General features: G+C 32.8%; 1 protein-coding gene across 1 annotated transcript in view; it reads right to left on the reverse strand.

Moving 5' to 3' along the window:
- LOC136839792 (glucoside xylosyltransferase 2-like) overlaps positions 1 to 14,930 on the reverse strand; it is a 17,980-nt gene extending 3,050 nt beyond the window's left edge. The window contains exons 1-5 of the mRNA XM_067106126.1: positions 14,574 to 14,930; positions 10,806 to 10,916; positions 3,384 to 3,443; positions 2,507 to 2,603; positions 1,492 to 1,825 (exon numbers count right to left, since the gene is read on the reverse strand). Coding sequence (XP_066962227.1) covers positions 1,492 to 1,825; positions 2,507 to 2,603; positions 3,384 to 3,443; positions 10,806 to 10,908 — 594 coding nt within the window. The 5' untranslated portion in view covers positions 10,909 to 10,916; positions 14,574 to 14,930. The remainder of the gene's footprint in view (positions 1 to 1,491; positions 1,826 to 2,506; positions 2,604 to 3,383; positions 3,444 to 10,805; positions 10,917 to 14,573) is intronic.
- Positions 14,931 to 15,186: the final 256 nt, after the last annotated feature.

Consider the following 15,186-nt stretch of genomic DNA (forward strand, 5'->3'; position numbering starts at 1 on the left):
GAAGCCGTTTCTGGGAGGTAACGAGGCACTTTCTAAAAGTAATAGCTCTTTGGAGCAAAATTCCAAAGCTAGGAACCAGCTGAAAGACGCTGATGCTGTTATACGATGTGCACTGTCTTCTACAGACCATCTCATTGATATTTTAGTAAAGGACAAAACAATACCATATTTCCCATTAATAATGCAGCAATAACGTCTTTATTTACTATTAATTACCAAAGAAATAATGCTTTAATTTCAATTTGTAATGAAAGGAACAATGCTTTAATTTTAATTTTTTGTCAAAGGAATAATGTCTAAAATCTAAGTTCTTTATTTCTTAAGATATGAGTAAAAGTAAAATTCATTTCTTACATAGTATACAATGCACCAGAAATTAAGCATTCCAATATTTTTCTTTCTTTTATATTATAACTTCACATAACTGAAGAGGAATGGGGCAGGGGTAATGGTGATCTACACACCACTGACCCGGGGGTAACGATACCACAAAATTTGAGAACCACTGCTTGAAGGGGTAAGTATACATAACTTCTACCAGATTAAGGCCTTTCCTTCACATTCTTGCTTTCATTAAAAAAAAAAAGAAATAAAAACCGCAAACAAACCCAGTGTTTTCATTAACACGTTCTGGCATCCCACCGTTAACAAATAGGATACAATGTTGACTGGTAAAATGTCAGGAACGATAGTGAAACCTTCAGAATTGTTGGCCACTATAGTTTTTGTTAAGGGCAAAAATCGACAACAGGGATAAATAAGCCGTTCCACTGAGCTATACGCTCAGAAAAAACGTACGCAAATGAAAGAACTTACTTTGATTATTTAACCTTCATATGAATTGCCAGACTCTAGGGGAAGAACAAAATGGAAATATCTTAATATTGTTTGCTCTAACCGTCTGCTTAGATACGCTGTTTATACAGTTGTTAACAGAACTTTATAATAACGTTCAAAATAATGTGTGTCTATTCTTTACTGATTATTATCTAACCAAGCGTTCATCACGCATTATGTCAGTTTTACCAGTCATGCATCTAAAAATAAAAAAAGGTTTAGAGTATTAACACATCATCAACTCCCAAATGAAATTCTGTTTTAGATTGTACGCAGAATTATCATTTAAATGCACCCGTGAACTCATTTTAATACTGAAAGTATAACTAATTAGTGAGGCCAGTTATTATTGTATGTAAAATGGGTATGTTAGTATGTTACTAGTCTATTTTTCCCTATTTTTCCTAATTGTTAAAATCACTTTCCACCCTTTTTTTTAAACTTACTTATCGAAATGCTATCAGAAGGCAAATTCTCACTGGGTAAATAATGTACCCTATGCTATCAGTAGTCTCTGAAATAATATTAACCTGTAGATTATGTAAGTTATGTCAGTATTATTCATTAGAGTAATGTACATCAATGATAAAAAACATCAGTTTATTAATTGCAATATTCTGAACATAATAATGAAATATTGACCAAATCCCTTACACGTCGATGATGATAGCCAACCGAAGTCTGAGCCAATCCAGCGGCTTGAGACGCATTAAATTTGTAGATTTCCCTCAAGAGCTCCTCCGGAGGCCTTAGGAAGAGCGTGTCCGTATCGACCAGAACGGCGGCATCTATATCCCACAAGGTCTCCGGCAGGAAGAGTCTGGCGGAGGAGCAAGGTCTCAAGAGACCTCTCATGTCTTCTCGATCCGGTGGGTACCAAACAGAACGGGACTCGAGCTCAACCCGGGATTTGTATTTGTTCGGCCAAGCGGATGGGATGGACTTGATCTGCTCGAACACATCGTCCGAATTCGTTACGACCAGGAACCTGGCGTCGGCGACAGAACAAGTCAGTGACTCAGTCAAGAATTGATGATTGTGGTTGCTTGTCAAGTTGAGGAAATGTCAGATTTTGGCAATGGTTCAACAGTATATTTGGAAGAATTTAATATCATGATGGTGGTTAATGAAAAAAATTGAAGTTTAGAAATAGTGAGATGACTTCTAAAATAAAAAAAAACCTATGACAAATTTTGAATTTGAATGATATGATGATGCCTTCTGAAATAAAAAAAAAACCGACTTAGATAACATTTATGGAAATGAAACATACTAATACTCAGAATTCATTTCATGTGGCTACTATACTCAAGGAAGCAAAAGTGATATTTACTGTAAGCCTTAACATAATATTTTGACTTTTTAAAGATCATTATGTTATGTGGTTGTTAAAATAAAAGGAAAAGCAGTCTTAATCAACAGCGCAACAAAGTTTGACAGAATATTCGTTGGTATTAGGAAAACTAATAGAAGTGTATTATATATATATATATATATATATATATATATATATATATATATATATATATATATATATATATATATATATATATATATATATATATATATATATATATATATATTCTGTAATTAGTGTTGCATCGTTTTACTGAAAAATATGTGAACATAAAAATTATGATTTACGAAAAGGAATAAGAGGATTGTTTACCTTAATGTTTCGTTTGTTAAACACGCGGCCGACTTCAGAAGCACTGTGACCTGGTTCATCTGCCGACTAAATGAACCCGTCTGTGAGTGTTTGTTATCTAGAAGAAAATGTTGCTTTCTACAACTTTATGCGTAATGATGCTTTATACAACTTTATGCGTAATGATGCTTTCTACAACTTTGTGCGTAATGATAGTTAATTGATAAGCTGTTGGTCTACAACTTTATGCGTAATGATCCTCACAAATTTCTGTTGTAATTCTTTCCAACTTTATGCGTGTAATATTCTCTTATAACATCTAATTTTTCTTTATGTATAATGTGATAGCTATTGGTAATAGTATATATCGAAATTTCTATTATAATATATTTCCAACGTTATGTATAATATTATATAACATCTAATTTTTCTTTATATATATGTATATATATATATATATATATATATATATATATATATATATATATATATATATATATATATATATATATATATATATATATATATATATATATATATATATATCAACATTACTAAGGATATAGCATTTACAGCCACACACACACACACACGCACATATACATTCATACATATATAGACACATACACACACATACACACACACACACACACACACACACACACACACATATATATATATATATATATATATATATATATATATATATATATATATATATATATATATATATATACACACACACATAATACCTAATATAACTCATCAATGAAATAAATTTTGAAGACTTGACTGAGAACCCATAAGAAATATGTTGGAAATTACAAAGAAATCAATTGAATTCCTTAACAAAAAGAAATAAGCGCTTCTTAAGACGTATAAGAACGTATATTCTTACCATCGCAAACAATAATGATGAATACTGGCAGAATTTCTTTCTCGGTGTAGATGCGTAAACCTGAAAATAAATGACTCAACTGATGACGTCCAAAACTAATATGTCCAAAAATAGTACGTAACATGTTCATCGAAATATCTTGCTCGATCAAAGGTCGATATGATCACTGGAATGGGATAAAAAAAAGGAGAAAAGAAATGTAAACAGGTTGTAGCTTATTAAAGGCGTAGGCGGCGTACTCCAACAAGACTTCAAGAGAAAGGAAAAAGGGAGTTGGGAATAAACTCTATAACTAGGCAGTGGATGAAAAAAAAGAAACAATCGCGAAGTGCGTGAGCGATGGATTGTTGATGTATAGAGCGTAATGTATGAAGAAGTGGTCAGACTAGTTGATTATGTTGCCTGATGTAAGATACAGTGCAACTATACGTTGCAGAATGCAATAGCACTAATCCCTCCGTAGGGGGTTAGTGTTGTCAGTGCACGTCATGTGATGCACTGTAGGCATTACTTACGGTTCTTTGCAGTGTGCCTTCGGCCCCTAGCTGCAACCCCTTTCGTTCCTTTTAGTGTACCTCCTTTCATATTCTCTTTCTTTCATCTTACTCTCCACCCTCTCCTAACAATTAATTAAAAGTGCAACTGCGAGGTTTTCCTCCTGTTACACTTTTCAAATCTTTTACTGTCAATTTCCATTTCAGCGGTGAATGACCTCACACGTCCCACTGTTTGGCTATGGCCTAAATTGTATATTCAGTCCCATTCAATTCAGTAACACTAATCCGAAGCTCTAACAATTCTTATTCTATTATACAATACGCTGTGGTATATCAGTCAAATATAAACAGATTCAAACAACGAAAACTCGTAAACAAACAAGCTATGACGCACAAATGCATGTGAAACATCTGCACAAAAAAAAAAAAAAAAAAAAACTTTCCTTCAAAAATGGGAGTGCGGGTAGGCGGAACACTACTTGGTGGCTGACCCCTTCGCCGCCTCTCCTCCGAATATTGGATAAAACGCAATTGCCACAAACCTCCGGAACTTTTACGAGCGCTTCAGTGCATCATTCCGCCCAGGCAACCACAAAAGCTCAAAGTCGTAAACTTGAACTTTACTTGCACTTCCCCTCCCAGTGATCGTTGCTCTTGCATCCGGGAAACGTTGTTTTGGCTCCTTTTCTCTCGGAGGAACGTTAGAGACGTTTTTTTTCAACGTGGTATCGTCGAGGACACCGGGTCTTACAACGTTTCTCCACTGATCAGTCACGAGGAAATTTTAGTTTTATGACGCTCAAAGTGTATGAAAAAACCAGCTTAAGGTAATTATTTGTTTTTATTTTACTCTGCGTAAAGAAGCAGCATGTATGTTCTTTTTTTTTTAAAAGACTTTCAGACGGTATGAAATAACATGGTGAGGGAAAATATATTTTTTATTCATTCTTTTTCCATTAAAAAATTTTTTTTTTACAAATGACTTCCATTATAACACCTGGAGAATACAGTGGAGTATATATCTAACTCGTATCAGCAAGGTTTTGTTGGTATTTAAAGTGGGAATAAAACAATACATATTTCACCATAATACAAAATGAAATTTGAATTGTGTTGGATTATGGCAGATACTGGCGTATCTTTATGGCTTGTAAATAAGTATAATGTATGTTTTTATTATTTAGTTCTATCTTTTTCCCCATTTATGCTTTGCATAATGGGTTCTCCGTGAAAATAATCGTTTATTTAACATCAGCAGTGACAAAATCTTAGGAAAACACTACAGAAATTCTTGAAAGGGTGATGTGTGTATGTATATATATATATATATATATATATATATATATATATATATATATATATATATATATATATATATATATATATATATATATATATATATATATATCAGTATTTGGCAATACTCATGATTTACGTGACAACATGAAGAATTTCGTGAAAGATCTTGAATCTGGATCGTAAAACATTAATACTTTAAAGAAAATAATTAATTGTGTGAATAAGACTAACAAGTAAATTTCTTAGGGAGTTTAATCTTAAAAAGAAAAAGATTTCATTAATAATTATATTAATGTCAGTAATCACTGATAATTCAATATTTTCAAATACAATCTATCTTTCTGCACACAAATCTCTTTGTAGGCGCAAAAATTCTCATTAAATAAAATCGATAACAATCCTCCAATACCTCATGAGAACAACAATATAAATCATTTACCACTTGTGTATTCTAGACCATTAAACGTGAATGCCCTTAGGAACTTTATCAGTTTTTACTGTTAATATTCTAAAATGTAGGTCAACGGAGAACTTTTACAGACGGTTAAAACACTAAGCTTCATCAGAAAATTGTTATTCAAAATAAAAATAAAAATTATCACCAATTCATTTTACTCCCTCGGGAAAATAACCATATATTTTTTTAAATCAAGTCTTGCGGACAACTTACATTAATGATCATAAAAATTAACTCTATTTTTTTTTTTTTTTTTATATTCCAGGACGGCGTTCACGTGGCACACTTCCTCATCGAAGAAGGTTTGTTTATTAAAAAAGATTTAAAAAAAGCTTCTAAATGACTGGAGGGCGAAAGGCGTATGGTCGGCACCACCGGGATAAAAGGTATGAGCAGCTGGTCTTATTTCTTTGGTAATTAGAAAGGCCCTTCGGTGAGTGAGAAGAGAATGGAGAAAGGTAAGGAAATATGAGGAGAAGATGGTGTATTATGTATATGTATATGTATATATATATATATATATATATATATATATATATATATATATATATATATATATATATATATATATATATATATATATATATATATATATATATATATATGAATATAAGAAGGCCCATAAAACTATTTAAACGTTGAAACCATATATTTCAGGCACTAGCTTCTAGTATTACAGGAAAAGACATTCATATATATATATATATATATATATATATATATATATATATATATATATATATATATATTTATATATATATATATATATATATATATATATTTATATATATATATATATATATATATATATATATATATATATATATATATACATATATATATTTATATGTATATATATATATATATATATATATATATATATATATATATATATATATATATATATATATGTATATATATACACACACACATATATATATATATATATATATATATATATATATATATATATATATATATATATATATATACACACATACATATATATTTGTCTTTGTACTGAAGGTGAAAATGAAAGACTGGTTGTAAATCCTGCCCAACTTCGTCTTTAGTATTTTAAAGATATGCTCTTGCAGATATCCTTAGAAATATTGAAGTCGAAACCGTTCTGGATTTGTACCCAGTAATTCATTTTACTGTGTTACATTTTCACATATACATTGTGTTCTATGTGATTTTAAGCTCACACACATGTGCTGCGTAAGAACACAATAACACGTGAAACATATAAGCAGATATACCACACGGAAAACGGAAGTTTTTTTTTATCATTTTCTGCTTTGCATATTTACATTTCTTTGCTTTTGAAAAACATGAACCCTTTTCTTTCCTGCTAATGTAGAACACGTTTTGCTATACTGATGTATGTGTGTATATATATATATATATATATATATATATATATATATATATATATATATATATATATATATATATATATATATATATATATATATATATATATATATATATATATATATATATATCTGACCATACTTCTCGCCCGTGGCATGAATTATTGACCAACATTGATAGGACATTCTGTTACTCAAAAAAATGAATGGAAGAGAATCATACCTAAATGATTCGAAATAGAACTAAGAAAAGCTGTATATCTAAACTTTGTGTTAATATAGGGAATAAACTGAGGGATTTCAAACTCATTCGATAAACATGAAACAGAAAGACTGAAACCTGTAAGAAACCATAACAACCTAATGGAAGCAACAAAGGGTATTGTGAGTCGCGTCAGTCAAATGAGAAATCAAATGAAAAATGACGAGTGTTAACATGAAAGAGACGCGGCCATTATGAAGTGCGTTTCACGAAACGCGATGCTGACTTCGGGGTAATTAATTAAAATGCAGAGCCGTCGACCTGTTTCACGAGAAAGATCGGAGGTCATTAGCATTATTAAAACGAGCAATTTTCTGATGATAAAAATGCGTTCTTCTTCTTCTTTCCCAAAGTATCAGGTTTTCCTGAATGACTTTGCTCTTAGGATAATGTGCGCTCATTTGCCTAAGGACCCTGCGAAACTTTTCGGTTTTTTTCCTTCTTATGTCCTGCAGGTTTGCGAGTTGTATTTTTTTTTTCTTAAATTTGTTCTTTAGAGCTTTGGTTCGTATTAAGGAAATCCAGTACTACTTAGATGGTATTGTTGCTACCAGTTGCTCAGAGAATGTTTAAAACCGACATGTATACACATATAAAAATCGGATATCTGATTTTTTTTGTGCTGTACGTTTGGTATGGAAGTCTAGTTAATAAAGTCTTATTAATGATTCAAAAAATTAATTGCAATATGTTGGTAAAATCGTTTAAAGAACTATTTATCATCGTCATCATCAATCCTGGCTAGTTTTTCTGAGAGCTCATATATTTTCCTCTTTTCCTGCCTCAGAAGAAAGAGTTTTACTTACTTGTCAGTTACAGTTTAGCCTTTTCTCTAGTAAGATATTTTAATCTTTTATTCGGTGTCTCGAAGTCTGCACATCTTTCTACTACGCTCCTTGCGGTAATTTACTAAATCGTCTATATCTTACTCCCAGAGAAGTGAGTTTTTAATTTTCTGAATGTACCTAGTCTGTGGTTCTCTTATCTATATTTACCCATGTTCCTATACGTCGTTAAGATTTTGGCGATATATTGCGGTAGGAAGTCTTTCAAATACTTTTCTTTACCACGTTGCACTTCAAATATTTAACAAAGACTTAAATAATAGCTTTGTTTAAGCGGTTACTGACTGAACATACAGTACAGTAAACGGCGCGTTCATTTTCACTTCTTATCCATAATCAGTTCTTGAGTCTTGCTTCTTTTGCCTTGCATCTTTAACAAGTTTTATTACCTGTAATGTAAATCACTGCTAAGTAGGCGCTTGTCTCAGTATAATTAGCGATTGCAATTGTGGTCTTCTCCACACTCTGGACTTGTAAGTGAATTCTCCTGTGCGTTTGTTCTGCTTTTGTCGAATTTCTGGTAAATATAGATTGTTGTTTCGCACGCATTTGCTTTATAACTATAAAAGGAAAATTCTGAGATGCAGTGTATCATACCTCTCGTCTTAGATTTCCGGGTTGATTAAATACGGGTACAGACGAGAAAATCCTAGTATTGTACGGCATAGTAATCACAAAATCGGGTGTTTTTCTGTCGGAAGACTCCAAGAGAAAAGGAAAAGTCAGATTTATTTACACAAATCTAATAATGCACAACAACAAAAAACTTATATTTTGACTTAGATCCCTCATTTGAAGTACCAAGTACTAAGAGACCTTAGTCTTTAGAAAATATTTCCTTTAAGTCCAGATAGTCAATGGTTCTTTATGTAGTCAAGTAGATTGAAATATTCATAATAAACCTCTTGTCTGGAATTGAAATAAACGGCTAAGTAAAATCCATTCCTCATATACCTTACATTACGATTACACATCGTGGGAATCATTCTATCCTCATAAGTAAGTCGATATGCTAACATTACAATATTTTCTTCGAATAATTTCAATGAAAAGTCTGAGGACGGAGATATAAAATATAAAATTCAGTCTCTAACATTTAAAAACAAAACAAGAAATGAATAATAAAACAAACTATAATATGCACCAAGAAACAGAAATGATAATACATAACATACTGATGTATCTAAAATAATGGAGGGTATTCTTTTTAAAAGATAAAAAAAAGCCTTCATTATTTTAAACACATCAATATGTAATGGTTTATCATTTCTAGGAGCATTACTACGTAGTTTGTTTTATTAATCAGTTCTTGTTTTGTTTTTAAATGTTAGAGACGCCATTCTTGTTTTTGTAAGAGATAAATTATTATTATTATTATTATTATTATTATTATTATTATTATTATTATTATTATTATTATTATTATAAAGTGCGAAATATAAAATGAGAGGCTAAAATGGATGAAAGATTATCTCCGAACAAAGCAGTGGGTAATTCAGTGTTCAAGCATTGGTCATAGAGTATTCAGATCACATGTTCAGCGCTATTTAGACCAAGTGGCATCAATTAGTGGCTCGAACTTGCTGTGTTTATAGAAGTTCTAAAGCATCTTTAGACTGCTGGCTAAAATGCATTGAGGTTTTTTCCTGCCTGAGAAGGGGAGAGAGAGAGAGAGAGAGAGAGAGAGAGAGAGAGAGAGAGAGAGAGAGAGAGAGAGAGAGAGAGTGCATTAGCCGATATCGAGGCATTTTCAGTTGTAGTCAGCAGCTTGCATGAATTGCAGCTGCCTTTTTTTTTCCACAGACAGTCTCGATTTTTAACTCTTTTATTGGCCTTACAAACGAACTTTTCCAGTTTTCATTCTCCTTCGGTTCTCCTAACTTTTGACCTTTCCTTTTCAAAAGGCAGTCTAACTCTTCGTCCCCGCTTTTCTCCGTTTCCATTTCTTTTTATTGCTTTTTCAAGCATGCGCTCTATGAGGGCTAGATCGTAGTATTAACAGTATATTGATTAAAAAAAAAAAAAGAAAAAAATACACTAGTATCGGCCTCAGGTACGTAAGGTACTTGATAAGAAGCCAGGTGAGGATCCTGGTAACTCAGAGAGTATCAACAAAAAAATCGCTAGTGTGATGTACTGAGTACTGAAGATAGGAAATAAGTTGTTCATATGATAAATTAAGAATTACTAAAGCAAAATTCAGCTAGTACTGTAGATTACCTGCTAATATATAGAGCACAAAAATATATTCCAGTAAGAAATGCACCGAAGTTTCTTCGGGGCGGTCGTGTTTTCTTTACAGCGTATAATGCTGTATGAAACTTTCAGCCGCGGTCCGTGAAATTCAGCCACGGTCTGGTGGTGGCCTGTGTTGTTGGTACCTATAGCGGTGCCAGAATTACGATTATGGCTAACGTTAACCTTAAATAAAATAAAAACTACTGAGGCTAGAGGGTGGCAATTTGGTATGTTTCATGACTGGACGCCGGATGATCAACATATCCTCAGTAGTTTTTAAGATCTGAGGGCGGACAGAAAAAGTGCGGACAGAAACGTGCGGACGGGCAGACAAAACCGCCACAATAGCTTTCTTTTACAGAAAAGTAAAGCTTAATAATTGAGAGGTCATAATATATTGAGAGGTCATAATATATTCGATTCAAACAGAACTGAAAAATGACATTACCTAACTTTGTTTTGTGAACTGGTTCTCCAAACAGAAACAAAATAAGCAGCATCAAAGCTATTCCCAGTAAAAGCCTCTTTTTGGCATCCCTCGATACGACCATCGTGTAATCTGAAATAAAAGAGAGAATATTTTATATTTTTCCATTCTTTGTTTGGTAAGTCACAGCTGAACATTAAAACTGGTGGTTGGCATAATATAAAGCAGATTAAAGTGTGCTGTATATAAAAGTGTGTTGCAGCTTAGGGGCAGAGTACCAGTCTCGTGTTTCGAAGGTCAATAGTTTTATTTGACCTTGTTGTGAATAGGTACTAGCAACGGACGTGTTAAAAAAAAAAATTAAAAGAATGCATAGGTCTACTGATTTCATCCCTCGAGACTTTCTGGAAACCTGAAGTTTCTACCCTTGTTGATGCCACCCCACAAAAAGGAAAGATCGTGTTTGTGTGCATTTGTGTGAGTATATATGTATATATATATATATATATATATATATATATATATATATATATATATATATATATATATATATATATATATATATATATATATATATCGATTTTCCCTTATGTGGGTTGGCGTCAAAAAGGGTAGAAACTTCAGGTTTCCAGAAAGTCTCGAGGGATGAAATCAGTAGATTTTTTTAACGCCTACGTTGCTAGTGCCCATTTACAGCAAGGGTGGGTGGTAAGCTGCAGGCCAAATAGAACGATGAACCTCCCAAACACGAGCCTGGTACTCTGCTGCAACACTTTTATATAATGTACACTTGAATCTATTGTACATTATGCCAACCACCAGTTTTAATGTTCCGCTGCGACTGTTTGTGTGTGTGTTTGTGTGTATGTGTGTGTGTCAGAAATAGCACCTGTACTTACAGTTATTCTTCTAATTTAAAATAAAGGATACCTTTTTCACGAAATAAAATAAATTATTCAATACTTCCTAAGATTTTACCATATCTCAGAAAAAATTACATGGTTATTAACTTTGCGTCCTATAAGTGTTTTATAAATGTTATCTTCTTTTTGCTGTAGACAGTAATGTCTCTATTTGCCACTTTCTACGTAATCCTAGAAAACCTCTGTAATACTTAAAGGTCGGTAGTCAGATATAGTTCCTTATACTGAAAAAAATATTCTCTCTCTCTCTCTCTCTCTCTCTCTCTCTCTCTCTCTCTCTCTCTCTCTCTCTCTCTCCTCTCTCCAATAACTCTTGAAAGCCTGTTTAGTTTACCAAGTAAGTTACACAGAATATTGCAGTTTTTTTGTATTTAGTGGTTTAATAATTTTGTATTTTGCATTTCGATATTTTCTGTTTCATCTAATCTAAACCATCAAGCATCGTACGCAAAACCAGTCATTCTGTGCCAGTTGACAAAAAAAAAAAAAAATACGTTCTCCTTGGCTATTTAAATATAAATATCCACACTATTATTTTTATATAAGAATTATGAACTTCCGAAAAATAGAAAGGTTCAATGTTTATTGTCCATACACTTTTCTTGCATAATTTGTTAGCATAAATTTCATATCATCTTCATAGAAGGTTAAATACATTTGCAGGCATACCTTGAGTACATTTATGCTAAAGGGTCATTAGTGTCTCTTAAACTTTCGGTGCCTAATATCAACAAATTCAAGTCGTGAGAGAATTGTTTGTTAAGGAGGCGAGACTTGCATATTCCGTTTAATCTCCTAACACTCGTTCTCTGTACTACTGAATCTCTGTGCACGAGTTTGGTATCTGAGTACATAAGTGTGGAAATAAAAAAAAAAAAAAATTCACAGTAATACTGCAATAGGAATGCGCAGGATAATCTGGCGCGTTTAGTTTTATGAAGGAACGGCTATCTGATACTACTATATAACCCATCACTTCAACACCTGCTATAAAAGTTACAAACAGGTGTTGCTCAGACGTTTCTAATTAATGATACTGAATGGTTGGATAATTATGTAAATCAAAACCAACACCTGGAGTTTATGTCCGCATCACTCAGGTGAACCCGTTAATAAAATATTTCCTGTTAATTGCTTTTTCATGAATTCTATATTGCCTGCAGGTGCTGCATTTGATTCAACAAATTCAAATTATAATGTAATCGGTTGTCGCCCTTAGTGTATAGAACCATCGAGTTTATAGCAACTGGAAAATGCAAAATGACGAATAAGTAATCATTTCTTCTGTCCACTGACCAGCGTGGATTTTAGGTAGATGTGGCTGTGCGCATACGTATCTCTAGATTGGCTGAAATTAATGTTTCCGATATCCTAGGCTTACTGTGACAAAGATGTAAACTATGGTCTTCAGTAATGCATGCGGATGCTTATACATACATATAACCCTCACACATTATTTAGATCAAAAACATGCCGATTTATGTGGGCATTATAACAATACAAGCACACGAATGACGAGTTTGTAATAAACAGTCTACTGAGTTCAAACGCAAACGGACGATGAACTTAAAATGACATCTTTCTGTGGAAGTGCGGTTAAGAGGCATGTTGATAATTTCCTGCATGTAAATAAACATGAGTAGGTTAATATTCGTATTAAGCAAGAAATACTGTTGTCTTTGAGGCTGTCTAGGGTCCTGGGGAGGTGTGGAAGAGCCACTGGTAGGCGGGAGATTTCAGTTATAGCATGGCATGATAGCAATTGTATTGTGGTTTTCTTCCCAGAATGCTCTTCATATTTATATATCTTTTCTTAACCATACAGATAATTATAATAGCTCAGTGCTTTGGTATCATAATAAAGTTATTTCTGTATGCATGCAATGAAACTGTACGTAGAATAAAGTTTGAATTATAAGAAAACATTGTGATTGGGACTGTTTTTGAGCATAGGTCAGTGAGTGATCTAGGCTATACCGAGATAAATCATAACTATTCAATGAAACATCGTTTATTTGTGTTTGATCCAAGTAGATATTTTGACAAAATCTCTTCTTTCGTGTGTTTGTGTTGGTATATTGTGAATACAAATCGGCGTGTGTATTATTTATATCAGTAGGGACGAGGTTCTTTGTCTATACTAACATTCAAATACATTATTGGAGGAATAGCTTAATATTTATCGCAAGAAGCCAACGATATCGGACGCGTTGAATATCAGCCAATCACGTGCTACCCATGCGCATGTGCCACATCTTCGCACGTCAGTGGACGGACGAAATGAAACCGATTATAGTAGCGTATAGGCACCCGGGTCCTCTAACCAGCAGAACAATTGTACTTTCTTTTTATATATTAACCTATATCATGCATGAAATTTGACTTTTTTTCATATAATCAGGTGAATTAATTAGATGTTACGTGCTTGGTAAAGAAATTAGTCATATACAAAATTACTAAAAACCGAACTTTTTTTTATCTTTTTAAATGCAAAGCAAAAACGTTACAGTACCGTGATAGGTAAATTTTACATAAAATGATTTGTAAAGAATAAAACTTCATTTTTTTACAAAAACCGTATGTAAATTAATCATGCTAATTCTGCATTTCCTGAACTTTTGAAAATATTCCAGATCATACACTGATTATACCTATACAATATTTAAAATTTCCGAGTTGAGAGAAGAAAATCAAAATTAGCAGTGCGGGCCGCATGTCAAACTTTTTCAAAATGAATTCCATGTTTCATTTTAACTCCTAATTGTCGAAAAGTGGAAAAAGTAGTGGCGACATTTTTTTTTTTTTTTTTTTGCATTCAAATAAAGTACAATGTCCCATTTTGATAAATGAAATTCCATCTTCTTACCTTATGAAGTGGCGAAGTAAGATACACACAACACTATTTCGCACTGTCTTATTTTCTTTTAACTTTGCTTTACGACGTGGCGTATTTCATTGGATTCGTATTTTGTGTTCTTAGAAAGTAGTCAGCTGCATCTATCAATAACGAAAGAACGCATTATGATAAGAAACTCTGTAAGAGTTCACTGAGTCCTCACATTTAGGTGTTCATTTTCACTCTTGTTTTTTCAATGCAAAAAAGTCACTTTTTCAGATCACGGGTCCTGAACCAGTCGAGCTACATTCCTAAAACCTGATTGCTTTGAAGAAAAGAAGTCTAATATTCAAAAATAAGTATACCTTAGTTTAACCAGACCAATGAGCTGATATACCTGAGTTTAACCAGACCACTGAGCTGATTAACAGCTCTCCTAGGGCTGGCCCGAAGGATTAGATTTATTTTACGTGGCTAAGAACCAATTGGTTACCTAGCAACTGGACCTACAGCTTATTGTGGAATCCGAACCACATTATACCAAGAAATGAATTTCTATCACCAGAAATAAATTTCTCTAATTCTTCATTGGCCGGTCGGAGAATCGAACGCGGGCCCAGCAGAGTGCTATCCGAGAACGATA

Source organism: Macrobrachium rosenbergii, chromosome 6 (genome assembly GCF_040412425.1).
Source record: "Macrobrachium rosenbergii isolate ZJJX-2024 chromosome 6, ASM4041242v1, whole genome shotgun sequence".
NCBI lineage: Eukaryota > Metazoa > Arthropoda > Malacostraca > Decapoda > Palaemonidae > Macrobrachium > Macrobrachium rosenbergii.